General features: G+C 37.0%; 1 protein-coding gene across 1 annotated transcript in view; it reads left to right on the top strand.

The window, feature by feature from the left end:
* Window positions 1-24,635, top strand: part of SLC27A6 (solute carrier family 27 member 6) — a 368,583-nt gene that overhangs the window by 117,802 nt on the left and 226,146 nt on the right. The window contains exon 3 of the mRNA XM_082725821.1: window positions 8,896-8,990. Within this exon, the coding sequence (XP_082581947.1) occupies window positions 8,896-8,990 (95 nt within the window). The remainder of the gene's footprint in view (window positions 1-8,895; window positions 8,991-24,635) is intronic.

Genomic DNA, 24,635 nt, shown 5'->3' with positions numbered 1-24,635 from the left:
TTCATGTGTTAAAGGGGCACTTATTTCCCCCACGAATTCTCATATCTTTCTTTATAGGTCTATTAGGATTTTTGCTCTTTTCTCAATTTCTGATGGTTTTTCACATTTAAGATAATTTACCTTTGTCTGTGATAGCTGTTTTTGTGTTTTTTTTCCTAAGTATATTGTCTTACAAGTTTCTTATGATGTTTCTCCTCACACTCTTAATAGATAGAAGTTTAATTTTATGTGTTTTCACTTGTCAAGTTTTCCTCTTTTTTTGAATTTTATATCATGTTTAAAAAAGCCTTCCCTAATTGAAAGTAATATGGAAATTCACTCATATTTTCATATCATATATTACGTGGTTTTCTTTTAAAAATCCGTATCTTTTTATTTTTATTTTTTTAGTTTTTCCTGGAGTATGTAATGAGGTATCAGTCCAACTTTATCTTTCTCCAAGTGTTTATCCATTGTTTCAATCAATGCCAGTTCTTAAAAAGTTTGTCAGCAGTCTTATCAATATGAACAGCCAGATTTATCAATTTCTCATTTCCCATATGTATTTTTGTCTGTTTCTAGAATTTCTGTTCCATTGGCCTACCTGGTTATTCCTATCCCAATACAATACCATTTTTTAAAAGATTTTATTTATTCTTAAGTAAACTTTACCCCCCAACATGGGGCTCAAATTCACACCCCTGAGAACCAGAGTTGCAACCTCCACTAACTGAGCCAGCCAGACACCCCAGTACAATGTCGTTTTAATTGCTGATATTTTATAGTATCTCTTTGTACCTGTTTGGGCTAGTCCTCTATCTGTGTTCCTTTTCAGACATTTCATGGATATTACTGTTTATTTTTCCATGTAAAACTTCAGAATGAAAATTTCAAGTCCCAGAAAAGAAATTGTTTCATTTTGTTGTTTTCCTGAACTTCTTTTTAATTATAAGATATTTGAACTTAGATGGTCAGATTGAGCGTTCACATCTCAGCTCTTAAAGTTCCTAACTCCTTAAAAACAGAGGCTTTTCTAGTTCAAATCCAAAAATAATAATTATATAAAACTGATCTTTACTGAAGGCACTGCATATTTCTGGAACCGATGATTCCAGATTTTTCAATTTATAGACTTAAAAGCTTTCTAGAATCTTTTTCTGTAGTGATCACTTGTAGGGGAGGGGTTTACTTTGCAAGATCACTTTGTCTGCCTTTTGCCCCAATACTGTATACTTCCAAGTTTTAAGCTTTTTAAAATAAAACTATTTTCTCCTAAAATGATTAAAAATTCTCTAGGGAAGAACCACTGGTTTGGAGGTCTGTATACAATTGTGTAATTTCTGGCTCAAATGATTTCTACTTTTCCTGGAATTTTAACAATAGTCCTGAGGTTTTGCACATTGAACAGACTTTGAGCTCTTCAGCCAAGGAATCCTCGGTGACTGGTTTGAATATTCCTGAGAGATCTACACCTGTGAAAAGAAATGGAAGAATATATTTGTCTCTCTACAAAGACTCTATCTGAAAATTAAATTGCATTTTCTTAGAGAAATTCCTTGAAAATATATTAAATCCTTTATTAATGTGCAGAAATAGTGCCATCCAAAAGAAAAAATGTCCAGACATATGTGATGTAAAGTTCTCATAATAACTATACTTCATCCACATTGCATATACATAATTTTTGCAGTTACTACTTATACTATTAAATATGGTACCTCAGTAGACATTATGAGCAATGTGGATGAATTTGAGTTTATTATAACAATTTTAATTTATACATTTCCTGACATCTGTGGTATTCTATGTAGTTATGGTGAATGTTGGTTTCCTTTTGGTATTTTTTTAAAGGAAAGAAAAGAACACAGAAATTTTAAAAACTGTCCAGTGTCTAATTATGTTTCTGTGTAAGAGGTTTATGGAACTTTTAATACTTATGTGTGTGATGAGATTTCACACCATCATTATTAATTCATTTATTCAGCACCTTTGTTGAGAGCTTCTTCTGTGTCAGTCAGTGAGGCAGGCACTTGAGATACAAAGATGAAGGTAATACGATTCCCACCATCAACAAAATAAAAGCCAAAGTAATGGCGGGTGGGGGGGGTGGTGGGAGTTTATAAGAAATAATTACAAGACAAAGTGATGACAACTTTTCGAGCAATCTCATTTAATATTTATAACAACTCAAAGACTGATGTCCTTTTATAACCTCCATTTTATAAATGAGGACTATAAGGGATTTGGGAAAGTCAGATACAGTAGAGATATGTTCAAAATGTTAGGAGAACAGAGAGTAGTGGGAAGTTTGGAGAAGTAGGGTATGGCAGTCAGATGAGTTTTTGTGAGAAGAAATTGTAGTAAGAAATCTGACAGGATCTATGCTAGGTAATACAGTAGTGAGAAGGCAATCAGCAGAAAATATGGAGAGTACAAGATACATACCACTTTTTGATGGACTGGATATGGTTGAGTCAAGAGTAAGTAGGGTATTTCTCTGTTTCTTGCTTAGATAATTGGTAGGATGAAGTGATTAATAGAAATATAACTATAGAAGGTGAACTGGGTACAGGAGAAGAGAGTTTCCTTATTTAAATTATGGTTTTAGATTTTTCTAATTTATGATTTATAATTCTATAAATATTTTGCCTTTCCATTGTGCATTTTCTTTGTTTATAAGAAAAGACCATTAGAATGCTTTAAAATACTTATATTTATTTCAAGCAAAGTATAAAAGTATTGGGGTGCCTGGGTGGCTCACTGGTTAAGCATTCTGCCTTCAGCTCTGGTCATGATCCCAGGGTCCTGGGATTGAGTCCCACATCAGGCTCCCTGCTCATCAGGAAACCTGCTTCTCCCTCTCCCACTCCCCCTGCTTCTATTCCCTCACTCGCTGTGTCTCTCTCTGTCAAATAAATAAAATCTTTTTTAAAAAGTATAAAAATATCCTTAAAGAATACCTAGAATCAAGGTAGGGGTAAGGCAGTGAAAAGAGGCAAAGTTGGAGAAGGCTTCTCTATCTCTGTGGCACCAACAATGTGAGAACTCACCTTCCTCTTATGTCACTCACAAGGATCAACTGGGATTAATTTGAAGGAGAAAAACAGGGAGGTATGATGTGGTTTGAGAGGCACTAAGAAAGTGTTTCCCTGAGGGAAAGTGGTATTTGAATTGAGATATGACAAATGAGTCATAGTTAATGTCATGAGGAGGGGCATTGAAGAGGAGGTCTGACCAGGGAGGGAGAGAGAAGAGGTCAGTTGGCCAGAGTGGTTACAGCAGTGTATGGAAGAACGGGGTGAGGTACAGGAGATGAGACCAGAGGGGAATGATGTGTGAGGCCTCCTGAAGAATTCTGCTCTATTTTAAGGTCAATAGGATATTACTGACAACAGGATAATATTTTTATTGTTCTTGTTTTGTTTTGCTTTTGAAAAATTCATTCTGGTTCAAGTGTGGACAAGAAAGGAATAGGATGGATGGTGGTGAGTTCTCCAAGAAAGCAAGGAAAGTGGCTAAACCCCAGGTAGCCTGTGAAGGAGAAAATAGACACTAAGAAGGTATTTTTAAAGACTTTAATTAACAAAGCAACCGTAGTGGCATGGAAATAATATGTTAGAGAATTCTTTTTTAAAATTGTGATTTATTGCCTAAAATCTGTGGAATAACACTAATAGAACTAAAAATGTCTTCTGATCTTAGCATTCCATCCAGTTTTTTCACTTTCCTTTCAGTGTTCATACATGATTTCTGCATATGTGTATTTTAGATATATTCTAGACTTTCTACTAGTCTGTCTTCAATAAAAAATAATTTCTCCAAGTAACATAAAACTACAGTTCTTTAAAATTAATTGAAAACTTTACAGTAGTTTTCTTGGTATAAAGCAGATTTAGTTTAAAGCTCAGAAAGGAGATTCTGGATTTAGTGTAGAAGGATCTCAGAATAATGTATTCCAGATGAAAACACAGAGAGACTGGAAAGCCTGAACCCCTGAGGACTCTCACTTCTCAGTTCCCTTTCCGTCCCTCGACCTCATTCCTCGACTGTGTAAGTGAAGAATTCCTCCAGATTTCCAGAATTTCTAATGTTTTTCCTGTTATTTCTTTAGAACTCCCAAGTGAGAAAGAATCTCACTACCTTTACCTTCTTTTTTCCCTTACCAAACCCGCCTGTACACATCTTTTGAACAACCATCTTCTAAAAATGCATTGTCCAAGCCCTTGGTTTCATATCCTGTGCTTTCCATTGTCATTTCTTTCCCCTTTTAAAAAATATTTTATTTGACAGACAGAGATCACAAGTAGGCAGAGAGGCAGGCAGAGAGAGAGGGGATGAAGCAGGCTCCCTGCAGAGCAGAGAGCCAGATGTGGAACTCGATTCCAGGACCCTGAGATCATGACCTGACCCACTGAGCCACCCAGATGCCCCCTTTCCCCATTTTTGAACAGTTTCTTTTGGTTATTTGTATTAAACCAATTTCATTATGTTTTCTCATTTTGAAAGATTTTTTGTTTACTATATTTTGAGGTCTAAGAACTCAATCATACATGGAAAAATATTAGTGATGATTGAGAAATGTCTTAACAGACAGTCAAAGGGCTTGGGGTTGGAATGACATAGGTTTAGCTACAGCAAGAAAAATAAATGGGAGTCAAAAATCACCAGCAGGGATTTCTCAAGGTGTACATAGAATCAAGAAAATAATGGTATTAAAGTTGGAGCACGATTACACCTATACTGTCCCCACAAATTTTTGGCTCTTATAGTTTCATCAGATCAAAATACTACTGCAGAAAAAGAAGAAGACATGTATATCTGCTTTACTTTCAGGAAATTTTCAGGAAAATAAGAATTTTAACATTACTTCTCCATGTTTTTGACAGCAGAAAACTTGAACGGAGACAGATAGTATGTACACATGTGGGTAATGACTAAGATTTCATCAATAGGTATCTGCCTCAGGCGCAGCCCACTTCTAATAATATAAAATTGGAAGATTTTGCCTTCAACAGTGACAGTTGGCCTTAGAGAAGCAGATTGAAATAAAAGGAAGAATGTAAAGTGGTGTAATGTCTTGCCTGTACAGCACCCTTTTCCTAGAAGGGGGAGGTGCAGGTCTGGGGAGGCAGGTTGCCTTTGGTGTGCCTCACTGGAAGATGGGTTCTTGGTGATTGCCATGGCACTGAAGGGGGGACCAAACTACAAAACCCTGTAGTTGTCATCTCACTTGAGGATAATCAGATCATAAGCAATCTAACACAGGCTCTATGATGGCTGAAGAAAAGCATTTTCATGGCTATTATCTTCAATTGTATTCCAGAAATTCCACTGTGAATTAGCTGTTTGTTACCCTGAAAACATTTTACCACAAACCATAATGCAATTTAACGTATGTAATTATAGTTACACTTTTTAAAAAAGGGTTTCAATTTCTACCAACCGCCCAGGGAAACATTCTTTTCATGGCAAAGCATTCTACTTTGGAAGAAGAGGAATATATCTTTCCCTTCTTGGGAGATTCCTTACCAGCAAAGAGAACAATGACTGGTGTAGAGAAGGCGAACAGATGGTAGTGTTCAAGAGGTCATCCAGGTGCTCATTTTTTCCTTCTGCCCAATTTTTGGGATCATTAGTCTTGGAGCTGATTCTCGTGGGTGGGTCAGTAAAGGATGAACTGGCCCAATAAGAGGGTAAGGTCTGGAGTGAGGGAGACAACCTCTGATACTAGCAATTTATTACTTTTAGTGAGGAAATTAATTTTCTAGGGTTTTTTTAATAAGAGATTTTTTTCCTGTATTATATAAAGGTAAATAAGCTTCTATAAGGTAATTCTCAACCCAGCTGCTATAAAATGAGGAATATTGTAGAATAAGAGTTAGCCTGAAAAAGTGGTTTCCCTTCCTACTCTTTGTTCGTGGAAGGGGAGAATGCAGGTTTATGGAACACTTAGGAAGAGATTTAGGGAGAATATTGAATCAGCAGCAGTGTGCAGTAGCCATATTTAACATTAATAATTTTATATACACATGCACATTCATCTTGGTTGGATAAGCTTTGAAAAGCCTTATACACCAAAGCCTTACTTAAGCTGGCTGCCTGCCCCATGGGCCATGCCTTCACTATGGCAAGAATGTTGATGGGTTTCTCTATAGATGAGATAACATTTGGGATAGACTTTGTTCTAAAGCTGTCCTCCAGATGTCCAATTTTTAAACCTGCTCTAACTTGTTTTCAGGGTTTAAAATATGTTAAAATGATTATAATTTTATATTTGTATATTTTGAAGGAAAACATTTATAAGAATTTAATTTTATAAATATACAATCTGAAAAATATAAAACAACTCACAGTACAAAAGCATAGATCCTGTTATAGTGTCCAGAAAAATAGTTTTTAACATTTAGCCACTTTAACACATTATATTTTTGACAATTCCCTAAAACTAATAAGGGAATCTTTTGATGATGATAATAATTTTCTTGTATCCATAATAAATGCACTGCACTGTATAGATGTGATAAACTCATCATCTTTGATTAACTCGTGTTTATTTGTATTTTCTTCCCTACAAAGCAGACTCCTTTAAGACACATTCCATGTCAGATTTACTTTATACCTCCCATTACTTTAAATATAGTAAATGATCAAATAATATTAGTTGAAGAAGTAAATGTATCCTTACACTGATACCTGCTTCCTTTTAGGTGTTTGTGTTATGGCTAACAGAGCCATTCTCCAGACCTTAAAATACCTTACAGGAAATGACAAACTAGAAAACCCTCAAGAAATTTTCATCACCATTTTTCTTTTTAAAATTTTGCACTCAGGTGTGCTTCATAGAATTTCTATTCTCTTTCAATCAAGAAAATATATTCACTCCATCTGACAAATAGATTTAATTTGATAAATAATTGTAAACTTTCACAAAGCAGCCTTTAACTTTATATATTACAAAAGTATATTAAAATCCATCCACATTTGGGTTGGCAGTGTATCTTCTTGATCTCTATCCTAAAGAAAACATAACCAGTCAAATGTGTGATTTACTTTCATAATTTTGGCCCAAATACAGCTGTTCTTCATTAGTGTATGTATTTGCCAGATCCTAGGGTATGTTTCCAGATAGTAATAATTAAAGAAGTTTTTTCTTCTTTGGGCTTTTATAAAAAACAAAACAAAACAAAATACTGATTTCCAGACATTATTGCAAAGCTGATGATCTTTCATCAGTTTCCTTATACAAATGTGAATTTTTGGAAATGTTTGACTATTTTGCCATCAAATCAATGCCAGTAGTGTAAGTATTATCCTCATGCCAGATATCATGTCATAATGAGCAGAGTTGGCCTTATATATGTGTAGTAAAGATCTCATTACAAGAGGACTTGTCAGGGACAGGCAGACTTCATAGAGTTTTTTCCAGTCACCTTTTGGATTTGGAAAGCAGGTGGATTTTCTTTTTATCTTAAAAAGTTCTCCCTATGAAGAGGCAAATACTCCTATGAAAGTGGTGCTTAAAATTCCCAGCCATTTGGATTTTGGTGTAGTAAAGGAAAACAAGTTTCCATACATCTATGAAAAGAAGTAACCACTAAGATGAAATGACTAAACAAGATGTAGCACGGGAAACTACAAGAACTTAGCAAGAGAGTCTGGTGGCCAAGGATAACTGTCAGAGACTAGGTCTTGTATCAGTTATAGCTGTCAGAATTTCAACCATAGTATTTACTCTAGTGGCCACTCTCTGTTGTAAGTTAAAAAGTTGAATAGTAACCTTTATTAGGAGTTACATAAAGGATGCTTGTTATTTAAGATCCTGGATTTCAGGGGCGCCTGGCTGCCTCAGTGGGTTAAAAGCCTCTGCCTTCAGCTCAGGTTGTGATCCCAGGGTCCTGGGATCGAGCCCTGCGTCGGGCTCTCTGCTCAGCGGGGATCCTGCCACACCCCCTCTCTCTGCCTGCCTCTCTGCCTACCTGTGATCTCTGTGTCAAATAAATAAAATCTTTAAAAAAAAAAAAAAATCCTGGATTTCAGTGACTAGAGAGGAAGAATAAATGAAAGTCATGGTTGAGTAACTACATCAAACTTGGGAGCAGGGTCCTTGTGTATTAATTGTGTGGTACGTAAAACTGTTGTAAGGAACAATTATAGAGTAATGGCAAGGGCTGTGATGAATGTAATTCTGTTGGGATGCAGCTCAGGTATTGCAGGAACAAATGCCAATATTTTTTTCCATACAGGGATTAATTACATGGTCAAGAGCTGGAATTTACAAGGAGGCATATTAAATAAAATAGCAGGCAAGCTTGAACTGCTTTCCCACAAAAGCCATAAAATGGGAATACCAAGAGAACTGGCAAATGTAATCTTTCACCTATTTTTGTAGGCACAGCTGTCCAGATACAGGTTGGGGAGATGGAAATTTGTGAGTGGCAAACTGTGTGCCACTTTGGAAAGATTCAATATGAATCTTATGCAGCTATTAAAAGACCTGTGCCTTTGAACGGGAATGTCTCAAGTGCACTTGAATTTGAGTAGAGACAATATATATATTTTGCCACTATTGACATTTCCATTCCCGAAGGGAATGCTTCCATTTATTCATTGGCTACTTGAGCTCAACTCATACATGCTGCCTCCAAAATCATTGGAAAGCCAGTGAGCTCCTCTGCAACTTGGCAGGCTTCTGAAAATGCAGTATGGAATTTTCAACAATGGAGGTCAAAACACAGAATGATTTACAATAACTTCAGCGGCATAACCCGATTCAGTTCAAAAATCTTTCAGGAGCTACCCACTCCACTTAGAATCAAATCCAAACTCTTCACCATCGCCTCCAAATCCTTCTGTGCTATGACTGCCCCTGCTTCTTTCCAACCTCATTTCCTAACCCCCTCTTCTCTCTCACTACAGGGAGACACTGGCCTCCTGCCAGTTCTTCAAAAGGCTCCTTCCAGCCTCCTGGAATGTGGTCGCCTCTTCCTGGAATGCTGTTCCCCCTGCCCTTGGTATGTCTGTCTCTTTTTTGTCCTTTGGGTCTCAGCTTACTTTCCTCTTCAAAGAGGTCTTCTCTGACCATTCTTTCCAAGACATATTTCCTAATTTTATCAGTGTTCCATCTTGGTTACTTCCAGAGAATGTATCACAAATTATCATTCTTTACTTTTAGAGTAACTCCCACTCTGGACTGCAGCCACACTGAAGATTGAAGGTAGGCGTGTGTCCTCAGTGCCTGATACAGGGTCCCAAGAGTCTAACAGTGCTTTTTAAAACTAGGTTATGATATCCATATTATGAGATGTGATGAGCATGAAATAAATTTAGTAGAATGGAATATATCAGAATGCATTGCACAGGGTGAGATAAGTACTTTTTAATGAAAATACAGTTTCCGATACAGTGTGTGTGGTTGTGTGCGCGCGCATGCTGCATCATGATATAAAATGTGAGCCTCAGGGAAAAAAGTCAAGGCCATAGGAAGTTTTAAAAACATTTAAAAAACATGTTTAAAAAACATTTGTTGAATTAATGACTTTGGTCCTTCGTATGGAAATGCCTGTTTACAAGTCTTCCCATGCAGTAAACTCTTCAGAGTAGGAAGATGCTGATGTGTCTTTTCAAATGTACTAGAAAGTCTCTGTCCTCAGGAAATGAAAGCTTGTGCTGGTTCCATCCGGTATTGCTTAAATCTTTGCTCTTTGGCTTCCCTCGCTGTGTTATTTCCATGTTCAGTGTAAAAGTTGCTGTGACATGCAACATTATGGACTTAATGATTACATGTAAGTTAATATTCTTAAGATCCTTTCTCAAAAGGAGGTTTAGGTGGAAGGAAAGATTGAGGGGAAAGCATACTGGCCTCAGAGAACACAGGGACAGGGGAATGGGGGCATGTTGTCGTGTATGTAAAGTATGTAAAAAGCACATATGGAGTTAGCTAACTTCATGTATTTGTCTACTTCACAATCTGCAAAAACAGGGTCCTCATACTTCGTGTGGTCAGCCAGAAAAGGGTAGTGGTAGAAAGGAAACCAAAGTGTGTGTTTTAGTTATAGGAACTGATCTGCTCTAGTTCCATTGATCTATATCTGGTTAGGTCACTTCTATTTTGTTTTCTTTTGTTTTTTCATTGTTTGATCACTTGCTTTGAGTTGCCATGTACAAAATACATTCCACATATTACAGTGATATTCAGACATATTTGAAAATTTCAGTTGAGTGTCCACTTGTGAAAGAAAGGAGAATGGAGAAGACTTTGCTTCTATATAGCAGTGTAACTCATTTCAGAGGCTTAAGAATTCCTTCTAGCCAACATGGTTAAATTTAAAATATTTCCAAAATTCCTTACAGATCAAGAAGAAACAAAATAAAATAACAAGCAAAAATTAAAATGAAAGCATTGTCACCAAGTTGGAGCTCAGTATTTCATTTTCCTTTGGAGTTCAGCTTGCTGGGGGAAAGTCCTTGTTCACATTCCACCCAAGCAACCATCATCCACACCCACTTTCTTTTCAAAGGAAAACATTTACTTTTGTGACTTGGTCATAATGAAACACAAAGGACCTCTTTGTGTGTGAAAATGAAACTGGGTGTGAGCCTTTTAAGGAAAAATTAAAGAAGGATGTGTATGTGGGGGGTGAAATCCCCAAGTCTTTCTCAGCTGTTCCTGCCTACCTCCTACTTAGAAACCAGGCTGCCCTGTGAAGCAAGGCCCAGATGTTGTGTATCAGGGAGCAGAACAGCACCTCCCTCGGCTCACAGAGGAGGTGTTCACACAGCACCAGGTGGAGACTATTCATAGCACTAAGGTACAGCGCCCAGTACAGAGCAAAAATCTCAGCCGGGCAGCACCTAGCAGACACGTTCTAGAAGACTGATGGGCATCTTCCTGGAATGTTTGCATCCTGTTTAGATTTCCATGCAGAAGGAGAGCTCAGCTAAGAGTAAAGCAGAGGGGGTAACCTATTTGAGGTGACCCGTTCTGTGCCCTGGGAGAAATGTGGGTGGCAATGATGCATTTCTGAATGCAGTACTTTAGGAGGATACAACAAATACTGCAAAATATAAAAAGAAACAGCACCTTCAAGGCGATTTCTGGAATTGTCTAGAAGATTCTAGAAGGCTTACTTCCTAGCCATTCTCCCCTTCCACCCCTTCCAGCTCCTTCCAATCTCCTGCTTTCTCTCTGTCCTCCTCAGTTACTCCCAGCTCATTGGGTCTTTCTTCTCAGCCTGCATACCCTTGTGGTCTAGCCTGTCCTGAAATCGTCATTCATTTCTCCCCACTGTCTTCTAGGTTGTGCTATTGCCCCTTTTTCTACTGGCAAATTTCTTAAGCAACTGGTTTGTACCCCTGCCCCTCTTTGTTCAGAGCCACTAAAATCCCACCAGGGTACTGAGACTATGCTATGGAATTTCATCATATAACAAAATATGCTTAAAATTCACATGTCTTGGGGCACCTGGGTGGCTCAGTGGGTTAAGCCTCTGCCTTCGGCTCAGGTCATGATCTCAGGGTTCTGGGATGGAGGCCTGCCTCGGGCTTTCTGCTCAGCAGGGAGCCTGCTTCCTCCTCTCTCTCTGCCTGCCTGTCTGCCTACTTGTGATCTCTATCTGTCAAATAAATAAATAAAATCTTTGAAAAAAAAAATTCATAGGTCCTTCTCCAGTCTTGTACTGCTCATCCTCTACAAAGCATTTGACATGATCCTGCTCTGCTTTTTGAATATTAATCCTCCCTTAACCTCTTTTAGCTTCTTTCTTTCCTTTTATGCTGTGATCAGTTGACCTCCTCTCCCTTTAGCACCTGTTTATCTGTATCTTTTATCTTCTTTTTTTATAACACTTTACACTCAGTGGTAGGTCCTGTGACTGGCCGGGTTAATCTTTTCTTTGATTAGGCTATACTTCTCACCTCCCCCTGGCCCTCCCTTCTTCTCTTCTTAGACTTCCCTTCTAACTATTTTGGCCATAGTCAATGAAAGCATTTAACTGTATGATGCCACCTGTCCAGTCCCAACACTCATTAGCTTCCTGTCTCAGGTAGTCAAAACTAAACTCCTTGTGAGCTGGGTGAGACTGTTTTCCTGAGCCGAGGCTCCTGACCCTGTGCAGAGTCGTTCACAGTGCACTCACTTCTTCAAAGCCTACCTCAGAGAATACACACAAGCTGCTTTCTCTCCTTAAAATGTCATGTAGGGGACTCTGCACATCCTGCTTCCTCTCTGAGAATGTTACATAGGTAGCTTTCTCTCCTGGCTGCAGCATTTCATACATATCTATATCACTCTATCTCCCTTTCTCCTGCTTTATTTTCCCCAAAGGACTTCTGATTATTTAACAGATTATTTTAAAATTTTATTTTGATAATTGTTTTCTTCCCCTACCAAAATATAAGCTACGTGTTTTTTTAGTGTTTTGTTAATGGTCGTAACCCCAGTGCCTGTTATAGTGCCTGGTATATAGAAGATGCCCAGTAAGTATTGAATGAATGAATGAATGAATATTAAAATACCTTTAATGTTGAAAATCAATGACCACATAAGTGTGGATCTATTTCCTGGCTTTCTATTTGGCTTCACTGATCTCTGTGTGTCTTGAGGCCAACAGCACAATGTCTTGTGGTAAATCTGTATAGTAAGTCTTGAAATTAGGTACTGTAAGTCCTTCAATTTTGTCTTCCTTTTCCAAGATTGTTTTGGCTTTTCTAGTTCCAGTGCATTTTAGCTTGTTAGGTCTTTAAAAGGCCATCTAGTATTTTGATTGAGATTGTATTGACATTTAGATAAATATATATAGAGAGATCCCATTGCTAAAATTTAAAAGACTGACAACACTAAGTGTTGGTAAAAATATGGGGCAGCTGTAGCTATTATACATTGCTTAAGGAATGTAAAATTGTACAGCCACTTTTGAAACCAGTACAACAGTGTATTATGAAGTACATATACTTATTGTAGGATCCAGTAATCTCATGCCTATGTATTTACCCCCAAATATGAAAACATATTTTATGTGCAGGATAGAAAGTATTTATGAAAACATTATTCATAATAGTCTCAAATTTGGAAATGACTATCAAAAGTTGATTAGATAAGCAAATTAAGTAATACTGTGTATTTTGATATAATGAGTGGGAAAAAGGAGCAAAATATTCATACAATCAACAACATGAATGAATCTTAGCAATAGTGTGCAAAGTAAAAGGAGTTAGAGACATGAAACCACATATTGTATGATTTCATTTATATGAAATGTTCACAAAAGACAAATGCATACGAGTCAATTGGTAGATTAGGGGTTCCTTGGGATAGACAGTGGAAACTGGATGAACAGTAAATGGGCATGAAGATCTCACTGGGGTGATGAAAATATTCTACAACTGATTTATGGTAATGGTTGCACAGGTTTGTAAGTATATTAAAAACCATTGAATAGTACATTTGGAATAGGCAAGTTTTATGATGTATAAAATACATCACTATAAAGTTTTTAAAAAGCTTTATGCTGAATTAATGATAACAAACACAATATAACTGTGTACTATGTGATTCCATTTATATGACAGTCTAGAAAAAGCTGAACTGTAGTTACAGAAGGCATATCAGTGGATGCCTGAGGCTGGAGGTTGAGAAATGAGGTGGACTACAAAGAAGCAAAGGGAAACATTTTAGGGTGAAGGATCTATTTTATATTTTGATTTGGGCAGGAGTTACGTACCTCTATACACTTGCCAAAATTCACTAGACTTTGCACTCAAATCAATGAGTTTTATTGACTCTAAATTATATCTCAGTAAAAGTAAAAAATAGCCCAAATAATACCTGTATGTAGCTAATTCTGCAATTTTATTTCTTTTAAGGCTTTATTTATTCACTTATTATATATATATATATATATATATATATATATATATATGACGAGAGAGAGAGATAAAGAGAGGGGGTAGAATATGCTTGAAAATGGGGAGAGGGGTTGAGGGGGAGGGAGAGGAAGAGCAAACCCAAGGCAGACTCTGCACTGAGTGTGGAGCCCTATATGGGGGCTGGGGCTTGATCCCACAACCATGAGATCATGACCTGAGCCAAACCAAGAGTCAGACACTCAATCAACTGAACCACCCAGGCACCCATCTGCAATTTTATTTCAATTATGCTTAGCTAAGATTACATTTAGAAGTTCTAAGTTCTAAAGCCCTTAGTGCTTACCCAAGATATATTTGATTTGTAGGACCCTAATGGTTCAGATAAGATGACAGAGTAAGGGAATTTCTTGAAGATTCTCTATCACTTTTTACAATTAAATTTTAGGGGCACTGGGGTGGCTCAGTTGGTTAAGTGTCAGCCTTAGGCTCAGATCAGGATCGAGCCCTGTGTTGGGCATCCTGCTCAGCGGAGAGCCTGCTTCTTCCTCTGTCTCTGCCCTTCCCTCCCTTCTTGTGTCTCTCTTTCAAAAAACAATAACATCTTTAAAATAAATAAATAAATAAATAAAATTTTAATGAAATTATTAAAAGAAGAAAATAAGAAAACCCAGAAACTTTCTTAAGCAAGTGGCAAGATTAAAAAACATTCCAAAATTCAGTATATATTTTTACAGATCTCCTCTCCCACCAAAGTGATGGTGAAATATTACACAAGAGCAGTTAAATCTAACTTGAACTCCAAAGCAATCCAAACATCCATTAGCAAGAAACTGGAAAGACAAATTGTGACATAGTTAGATCCTAGTTAAATCCTTGTCAGCAACAAAAAGAAATGAACTACTGGCAAATAAATGCGTTGCACCCAAAAACATTTTGAGTGAAAGAAGCCAAACACAAAAATGTACATTCAGTATGATTCCATTTACCTCAAGTTCAAAAACATGCAGAAATGTGTGTAAGAGGAAAGAAATCAGAACAGTGTTTGCTTCTGATAGGAAAGAGATTGACAAGGGGGTGCAAGGGCACTGTTAGAGACAGGACAGTCTTTTGTTTCTCAAGTGGGTGTTGCTTACATGAATGTATAGGTTTGTCTAAACTGTGACTTTTACAATGCATATTTATAACCAAACTTAAAAATAAATTGGCTGTCATGATACTAGGTCTCTAATGGTTAGCACATTACAAGGAGACATAAGAAAGTGTAAAGAAAACTATACACACATTAAATTGTATCAATCTCTTGAGAAAGTTGTAGAACATAAGGAAAAATTCAGAAATAGCATAACCAGTCTCTAAAATGGACTGTACATAGTAAGTTTTTAGATAAGAATTGTTGGACATTTGGAGAGAGCATGTAAAAAACAGCTACAAAAAGGACAAAAGAGATGAAATTCTGCTAACGAACAATTCAAATTAGACATTACAAACAGAATGTGGGAGAAGTTATGACATATGAGAGGTCACTCATATGTTAAAGACAAAATAATGTTAAATATTAAAGAATAAAAAATAGAACAGAATCAGTATTCAACAATGCAGTTAAAGTGTTCTTAAATATATAAAAATCAATGATACTGGGAAATTAAAGCACTTGCCTTGTCCTACACAGAATAAGAATTAACCAACTCCAAAATACTGTTTAAGGAAAAGGACAGTGCCTCAACTGTATGAAGGGAGAGTATAAAAAAAAATAGTTTCAAAGAGGATGAAATGTATGCAGTGTCATGGGGAAAAAAATCGTCTCTTAAACAGCAGGTAGTTCAGTTTTAGAGAGTTTCACTTTTTCTGGAAGAAGTTTCATAGGAATAGGGTTCTAAGCATGACACAGCATCAGGTTTCAAGAAGCTGTGGGTTGCTGGGGAGGAACTGGCTCTTCTTATAAAAGACATCTAGAAGGAAGAAGAAGAAACAATATGAAGATTTCCCACTGAATTTATAATAGAAATGATGGGAGCCTGAATGCAACAAGATGATTCTTTTTCATTAAAAAAAAAAAGAAAAAAGATTTATTTATTTACTTTTAGAGAAAAAGAGAGTGAGCAAGCAAGGGAAAGGGCAGAGGCGAAGAGAGCAGAGAGGCAGACTCCCTGCTCAGCACAGAGCCCAACTCCAGAGTCTGATGTAGGGGCTCTGCTCGATCCTACAACCTTGAGATCATGACATGAGCCAAAACCAAGAGTCAGATGCCTAACCAACTGAGCCAACCCAGGAAACCAACAAAATGACATTCCTAAACTACTAAAAGAAAATAACTTCCAGCTGTTATTTATATACCCAGCAAAAATATCTTTCAAAAAATGAAGATGAACAAAGATATTCTCAAAAGAAAAAATAAAGAATTTGTTTCTAAAATATGTAAGTTATAGGGAGTTCTTCAGGCAGAAGGAAAATAGAGAAGGAAATTAAAAAATGCAAATAAGAATGAAGAAAAATTGAGAGAATAAATAGGTGTATAGGAGAAATGAATATTGTTTGCCTATTGACCATACAAAACAGTGATAGAAATAGTGATTTTTAGGAGAGTCTAAAATATCTACAGTGAAAATGCTGTCACAGTAATGCAAAGAGAAAAAGTGGGGTTAAGGTGGTTTAAGTTTCTAGAAGTACCAAGAAGATTGTAAAACAAACAAACAAAACAAACAAACAAAAAAAAACAACAACAAAAAATTAAACCGCAGTCCAGATAAAGAATTTCTGTAAATAACAAGAGGCAGAAGAAAAGCAGCCTAATAGACAAATGGGCACAATGACTATCTGGCGCTTCATCTAAGAAGATATCCATATGATAAGATATCCAATATGAAAAGATGCTCAGGTTCCTTAGTCATCAGAGAAAGGCAATTAACATAGCAGAATAAAGAAAATTAAAAGGCAGAAATTTAAAAAGTTGGTAAGTTTCTACAGCTGGAATTCTCACATACTGCAAGAGATAGTGCCACTTGGTAAAATTGTATTGAAATACTTTGGTTTACCTACTACAGAGAGCTGAATATATTTGCTTACCCAATGGTCTAATAATTATACTCAGGTATACAGACATTTTCAAAAGATCCATTGTAAGGTATGAGGTCAGCTACATTATTGCAGATCCACATACAAAGTAAAAATGAAGGGCTCCTTCCTCAAGGAGAGTTTAATAAAACACATTAGTACTGTGGACTGAAATCTAGAGGCCCTAAAACAAATCGCCCAGCAGATTAGAAAGACAAAATAATTAAGGATACCTCAGGAACTGAATAATTAATATGGAAGATCTCTTTCATTTTTCAAATGTGTGTACATCTACACAAACACATTCACATGTCATCTATGGCAGTACCCATAAAATATTTATAAATGCTATCATATATTAGACTTTCATAGATAACCCATATACTCCAAAATAGTAGAAGTGGTATACAATATTCAAATATAGTCTCTTCCCTCATAAGAATAAAACCAGAAATAAATAATAAAATACCGAAAGTCTTACCACTTACAAATGTAAAAATTCCACCTTAAGCCACATTGAGTTTTACTAAGAAGAAAATTTCCTAGTATCTTTAAAATAACAAAAGTAAGACCCTACATAGTATAGTGCTCAAAGGAAAACTTGTAGAGCTAAAAAAAATATATCAGTGGTGAAGAAATATTTGTAAATACATTAACAAAGCATTACATTTCTGAAATTTGACAAAAATACAATATAATTAAGTTTAGAAATAAAGATGAAGCAGAAATTAATACACATACCAAAATCTAGTCAGGAAGAAAAGAAGGAACACATATAAAATTTAAAAATAAAATGAAGAAATAGAGAAATAATGTTAAGATTTAGAAAACTCTTTTATCCAACTCTATGCAAATAATGAAAACTTGGCTGAGGGGTGCCTCGGGGGCTCAGTCAATTAAGGGTCTGCCTTCAGCTCAAGTCATGATTCCAAAGTCCTTGGATCTAGCCCTGCCTCGGGCTCCCTGCTTAAGGGGAAGTCTGCTTCTCTCCCACTCCTCCCCCTACTCATGCTTTCTCTCTCTCTTTCAAAAAAAAAAAAAAAAAAAAAAGTAAAACCATAAAAGCAAAAAAAAAAAAAGAAAGAAAGAACTTGGATAAAACGGATACGAAAGGTAGAAATGTAGAAATATTTAATGATAAAAATTACCTAGAGGAAATAGAGAATGTTTTAAGAATACAATCCTTTCCCCCAAAGCATCTGAATGAAACCATTGAAGAGGTTAATACAGTGAGATGGACAACTCCAACCTCGTTTGAGCTTTCCAAAACACAGAGAGATGGAAATTATTTTTATGAAGAATGTCAGCATACCAGTGATACTAAAATCTGACCAAGGGGATACAAAAAGGAAAAATGAAGATTCAGCTCTTTCATGAATATTTGTGCAAAAATCCTAAATAAAATATTTGCAAATAATATCTACCACCAATATATCACCAACAAATAAGATACAGTTAATACAAAGTATTATCATCAAAGTATTACAAATATATTTATAATTATAATTATAAAAGGAAATGATCATTTCCTAAGATAGTGAGTGAAAAAACCTATTAAAATTTAACACCCATTTCTGATAAAACTTTTATTAAATAGGAAAACAAGCCTTTCTTTAAATATCTTAGGGTATTTTTTCATTTAGAAAATTTTAGTGTTTATGTAAGCGGGATCATCTTAGAAAGGCACTTCTCACTTCAGTACTGAAAAGTCATAAAATCCTTAATCCAGAAACATTATAAAATAAAGCTACCTTAAAAAGAAACTGTCATATTTGAAAAAGGATGGATAGATACTTATGGTTACTGAGGCCTTTTATTCACAGATTTACAAGTGGGAAACACTAAATATTCATCAATGGGGAAATAATTATGGTTTGTTACTATACTTCAGAATAATAAAACATCATTTAAAGGTATGAGATAAAGATTTCCAAAATGTATCATCGTGCATTATTTATTTAATTAAATACAAATTTTAAAGGACACCCAGCTACCTAAGGGATTCTTAGCCAGTGAATCTAAGGGAAAAAGATAAGTATTGGTGTCCTGTAAGTAAAAATTTAATTTTAGTTTTAAATACTAAGTTAACTAAGATCTTAGAAGTTCTCGTCAAAAAAAAAAAAAAAAAGTTGTGACTGTGTGTGGTGATAGTTATTAAGCATACTCACTGTGGTTCTCATCTTGTAATATATACAAATATTGAATCATTATGTTTTACACCTGGAACTAATATAATATGTCAATTGTATCTTAATTCAAAAAACTAAATTAACTAAATTGAAGGATTTTTTAAAAGGATAAAGTGTTCTACTAAGAAATACATTTTAATTCAACATGTTTAAGAAATAGTATAAAATTATGACTTTATACAGCGATTGTTTAGAAAAGAATGGTGCAATGTGACCAAGATGTCACTAAAAAATGTAAGGTGAAGGCTGAACAGTGGAAGGCTGAACAGGTGATTAAAAAAAATACAGAGACTGCAAGAAAAGGGGTAACCCACAATAAGGGAAGAAAAGGGGCACATACACAGAGACATTAAACAGCAGAAATTGTTTCAAACTTGACATCACCAAGAACCAAAAAGATCCTTAGGTGAGGAAGTAACACAGAAATGCTTGTGAGCATTTACTAATTTTATGCTGAATGGTGCCTGGCTGGCTCAATGGGTAGACCATGCAACTCTTGACCTCCATGTTGTAAGTTCAAGCCCCATTTTGGTTGTAGAGATTACTTAAAAATAAAATCTTTAAAAAAAAATTATGCTGAAGCTGAAAGCTGTGTTTTACATACAAAACCATATTATGTATGTGAACATCAGCTTTTAAAAGATAAAAGAGGGGCGCCTGGGTGGCTCAGTGGATTAAAGCCTCTGCCTTCGGCTCAGGTCGTGATCCCAGGGTCCTGGGATCGAGCCACGCATCAGGCTCTCTGCTCAGCGGAGAACCTGCTTCCTCCTCTCTCTCTGCCTGCTTCTCTGCCTACTTGTGATCTCTGTCTGTCAAATAAATAAAAAATCTTAAAAAAAAAAAAGATAAAAGATAGGATGTGCCAACTGAAGCAATGACCTCTAGTGTAACGTCTGATTTATGATTTGAGCCTATTTGTGTTTAGAGACTATTCTAGAAAATGCTGAGCAGTGTGGGGAGGAGTCTGCAAGTGCTCTTAGAGCCTGTGTTTATGAACTAACTGCAGGGTTAATTATTTCACTTGGTTAAGTAAGAATGTTCACACATTTATCTCAGTTTGATGTGAGGGGTGGGGTGGGGAGAGAGAGAGATTGTGAGATAGAAAAGGAGGGAGGGAATTGAGAACTATAACATGTAGATCTAACAGGAAATTTTGGTGTTAAATTTTGAGTGGGACCTGCCTTAGTAATCTCACCAAATAAATGCTGGAGTTTCACAAAAGGTAGATGTCATTCTATGACAGTCTGTCTTTGGTTATTGCATCAGGGAAATGATGGCAGCTTCATGTGGTGGTGATCATGCTGGTTTCCAAATCACCACAGAACACAGGGATAATGGCCCCATAGGTGTTGGCCCATAGTATTTCTAGTTTGTAATAATACTGAGATTATCGATAAGCCAATCACTACAAACGTGGTGAAGAAGGATGTCATGGAACAGACAGTAGCAGAAGAAAATGAATCAGAAGTAGGTGCGATCCAACATCAGCGAACACTTGCTGTGGACCACGGGAATCTTAAAGGGTTTCTTGAGTATGAGGTAATTACAGCTACCCCTTTGTTGTACAAATGAAGTAGCTGTGCCACAGACTGTTTCAGGATATACCTGTGGACACACAGTGGTAAGGTGTAGAGCAGGAATTAGAACCCTGTCTGGTTCTAGAGTCTTATGTTCTAATTATGTTTCTATCCTGTCTCACAAATGGGAGTAATCTATATAATGAGACTAAACAGGGGAAGAATAACTCATGAAGGCTTTGGGCCAGAGAGCCATTCATGCTTTGCACACATGACCATTCTCTGAAAGGAACTTGTGCAGATGTTCTGGCTTGCAGATAACCAATTTATTACCAGGAAGATTTAACTTATAAATAGTAGAAACATATTACTTTTATGTTTTCCTCTCATTGCTATATTCAAGAACATTGCATTGGGAAGTCTTTGTTCAGTGATGGGAGAATTTCCTTCCTATATGTAATTGCACATAGATTTCCATAGCTAAAAAAGTTGTATAGGAAAAGGGGCAAAAATAAACACCACAGGTGTTTAATCTCCTTAATCTCCTTTGAGTACAAAAAAATTAAAGGGAATCTCATATAACTTGTGATTTTTTAAAAACATGTAACAGTTTGGTAAAAGTTTATATTTTAAGAATATTAAACATTTCCTAAATCCATTAAGTCCCTAAAATGTATTATTACTGATGAGAAAAATTTGGTTTAAATAATAATGCAAAGTAAATAATCACTTTGGGAATTTAAGTGACAGACTCAAAAATTTATAAGAAAAGATTTATAAAGAAAAATTAGATGAATACAAAGTAATATTTCTCAGTAATTGCAATGGTGCCATTAAAGCCAATCCTAACCAGGAATTATATTTTACATAAGAAACTGTTAATTTGGACGAATGTCACCGATGTCAGTAAGGCAAGCAAGGAGGGAAAGAAAGGGAGGGAGAAGGATGGTCATCAGAGCATGAATGGGTTGTTCCAGAAGTTACTTTGCAGAGGAAAAAGTTTGCAAGAGGGTGGACAGGAATATCCAAGGGAGTCTTCTGTGACTTCACTTGGGCTTCCTGAACTCTGCTTTTTGGATTCTGCCTTCGCCTACATTGTTCCTCTTCAGAGCTCTTATTCCAGGCCACCTGCAGAGTAGGGCCCATTGGGTTATGTTTGAATGTAGATTATTCCCATGCCAAGACACTCTTACTATTCCAGTCTAGACCACTTGAAGAAATGCAAAACACAAGGGGGGTGCCTTTGACTCCTTTTCTTCTCCATTTCTAAAGCCTGAAACAACTCCAGGCACTCTTTTAGGCAAAGTCAACAACCCCTCCCCCCACCACTACAAACTGATTTGGATTTCGTGACTTTTAGGTGCATCATGTATTTGAGGAATTAGAGGGGTTGCCTCCTTTCTGGAAAATGGCAATCGCAAGACACTCTAGGACAATATAATACAAAACTGATTTTTTGTGAGAACCAGCATTCTCTGTAATGAGTTTTGTTCCTGGCAAAGAACTATATAATGGAGCTGGCTTGGTCTTTGAGCCCGTCTGGAGGGAGTGGTAGCTGAAATGTGTGTATGTGCTGGAGTCTGCGTCTCCGGTGTTGCATGTTTTCTTTTCAAACATCCCATTTCTTTAAGGGGAACAAATGTTTTCTCCACAAAGGCTGTCTCTGCCTCCCTCATGGCTGCTCAGGTTTCTGCCTGCCTTTTGGTTACCGTGTGGCTGGTGATTTCTCAAGGTCCCAGAGGAGAACTCGCGCTAGCTGTTAGGACTGAACAAACAATCCCGGCTGAAACCAGAACAGAATCTCAGCACACTGCTTTCACCATCACGGTCTTCAACCCTGTTTCAATTTTCCCTGCCAGATGAGATATAATATCAAACCCTGAGATGCTGCCAAGCTCAGCCATAACCCAGACTCATAATAATTGCTGCCTTTAGGTGCCAGGCTGTGTACCAGGCAGGTGTCTCAACCCACACCATATTTAATACTCATAATAATGCTCTAAGGTAAGCTATACCCTTGCTGTTTGAGGTTCAGGAAGACCAGAGAGGGTGAGGACATTGCCCAGAGTGGCAGGTCCTAAGTGGCCATGTCCTGCTGTTTCAGTGACATATCACTCCTGGCTTTCTCTTGTTCTGGTGCTTATAAAAACAAAAATGCATATATTTCTGATTTATACCCTGCCTGAATGAACATCCAGGGAGCCTCTGCTACCAGACAGGCTTTGAGGCAAGCACAGAGAATGAGGTAGACAGTGTAGACGCATCCAGGCAGAATGGAACTCATCTTTCCAGCCCATCTGTGAACACTGTCCACATGCAACACATGTTCTGGATGCACCATATGGCTCTAGATGACTGACTACCCCAGTCTCCTGTCCCCTCAGTGTCCGTGCAGTTGCCCCTGCCAGGATGTGCTCCCCTGGGCTCCTCAGCTTTGCCAGCTCCTACTCTTCCTTCCAGAATCTGGCACCCATCACTTAATGCAGTGAGCCTTGTTCATGTCCTTGAACTCCTGAGAAAGAGTTGGGACTTTTTCCTCTATACCAGGGCACTCCACACAATGCCCTGCGATCACACGCTACTGGGCCTGTTGGTTGTTCGTTGTCTGTGCTGTTTTCATGCTACAGTGGCAGAGTTGAGTGATTACTAATGGGGTGACACTCTTTCTGGAAAGGACCAGATAATGAATTCCTTAGGTTTTGTGAGCCAGATTCTCTGTCATGAAAATGCTGAGCAGGTAAGGAAAGACTGTTCTCTTTTTATGGACACTCCATGGTCACTCCATGGTCACTAAACCTGGCTTAGTGGATCACATTGCTAGCAGTTATTTTGAAAGTCAGATGTTAGAGGTGATCTAAGAGGTGAATTGTACTGGGGAAGCATGAAGATCATGATCAGAGACCATATGTTTTTATTTGTTACCATCTTCAAGTGACTTAGTCTCTATCCATAAAATCTTTCTTTCTTTCTCTGTTTCACACACACACAGTTTTAAAGTCTCTTGGGCCTCAAAATAATAGACCACTATAGTTGTTTAATTAATCTACCATTTATCTATCTACCTAAGAAGGATTCAGTGAACATCTATTATTTCTAGATTGCATAGTGGACAATGAGCACCTAGCAAAGAATAAGACCAACCTTTATTTTCAAGAGACCCCTTAAGTTAAAGCTGTAGAAAGAAAAACTTTAAAGATTAGTTTTGTATTTATTTAATTCATGTCAAAAATGCCTCCTTATTTTAGTCATCGTGTAGTAAACACCCCTCTGTTTTATCAGCTCTCTGGTGGTTTTGCAGATTTTTATTGTGTTCTCAGCTTCTGCTTTTTTGGAGTTACCCATCCCAATCATTGTAGTCCACCTGGGGAAATTGTTCTATTTTTTATTATGTGGACTACACATCTCAGAGTGTTCCCGTGGTGGCTTCAGATCTCTTTTCTGGGTTGTGGTGGATATATCTTGTTGAGCTTTTCATTCATAGAGGTTCCTAGGACTCCCTTTGGTCTTAAGTCATTAGTCTGGGTATTGGCTACTTATAAAATGTAAGTGCAGCTCATAATTATAGAGATTATCCTAAGGAATGCCTCTTCTCAGTCATCTATAAAGATTGAATGAATTGGGTTTCAGTACTTTTCCCTTGAAAACAACGGTCACCCAAGAAGCATCTGTTTATTTTAGTCCCTTACTTTCTGTTCATAAATCAGAGAAGCATCTTCATGAGAAGCATCTCTATTGTGATTTCAGCCCCATCCTCTTCTCTAGGTTGAACACCCACCAGGGAGGTTTCTTCAAAAATATTTGACAGTTGGTAAAATGTGGGCACCTACCACTTGGGACAGAAGCTGGCCTTGGATAGCTGGGGTGGCCTAAATGTCTCTGGCATGTACACTGACTGACTCCAGGAAGAAATAAGGGAAAATGATTTCTGTAGGAGGTTTTCTATAGAGTCTGATTTTCAGCGCATTGAAAAATCAGAAATATTCAGTTCTGTTTCCAGTTTTATAAAAGGGAAAATTGTAACTCTCTCTCTGTACTT

This window comes from Mustela nivalis (genome assembly GCF_964662115.1).
Source record: "Mustela nivalis genome assembly, chromosome: 3".
Taxonomy (NCBI): domain Eukaryota; kingdom Metazoa; phylum Chordata; class Mammalia; order Carnivora; family Mustelidae; genus Mustela; species Mustela nivalis.
This window is presented reverse-complemented; position numbering and strand designations above follow the sequence as displayed.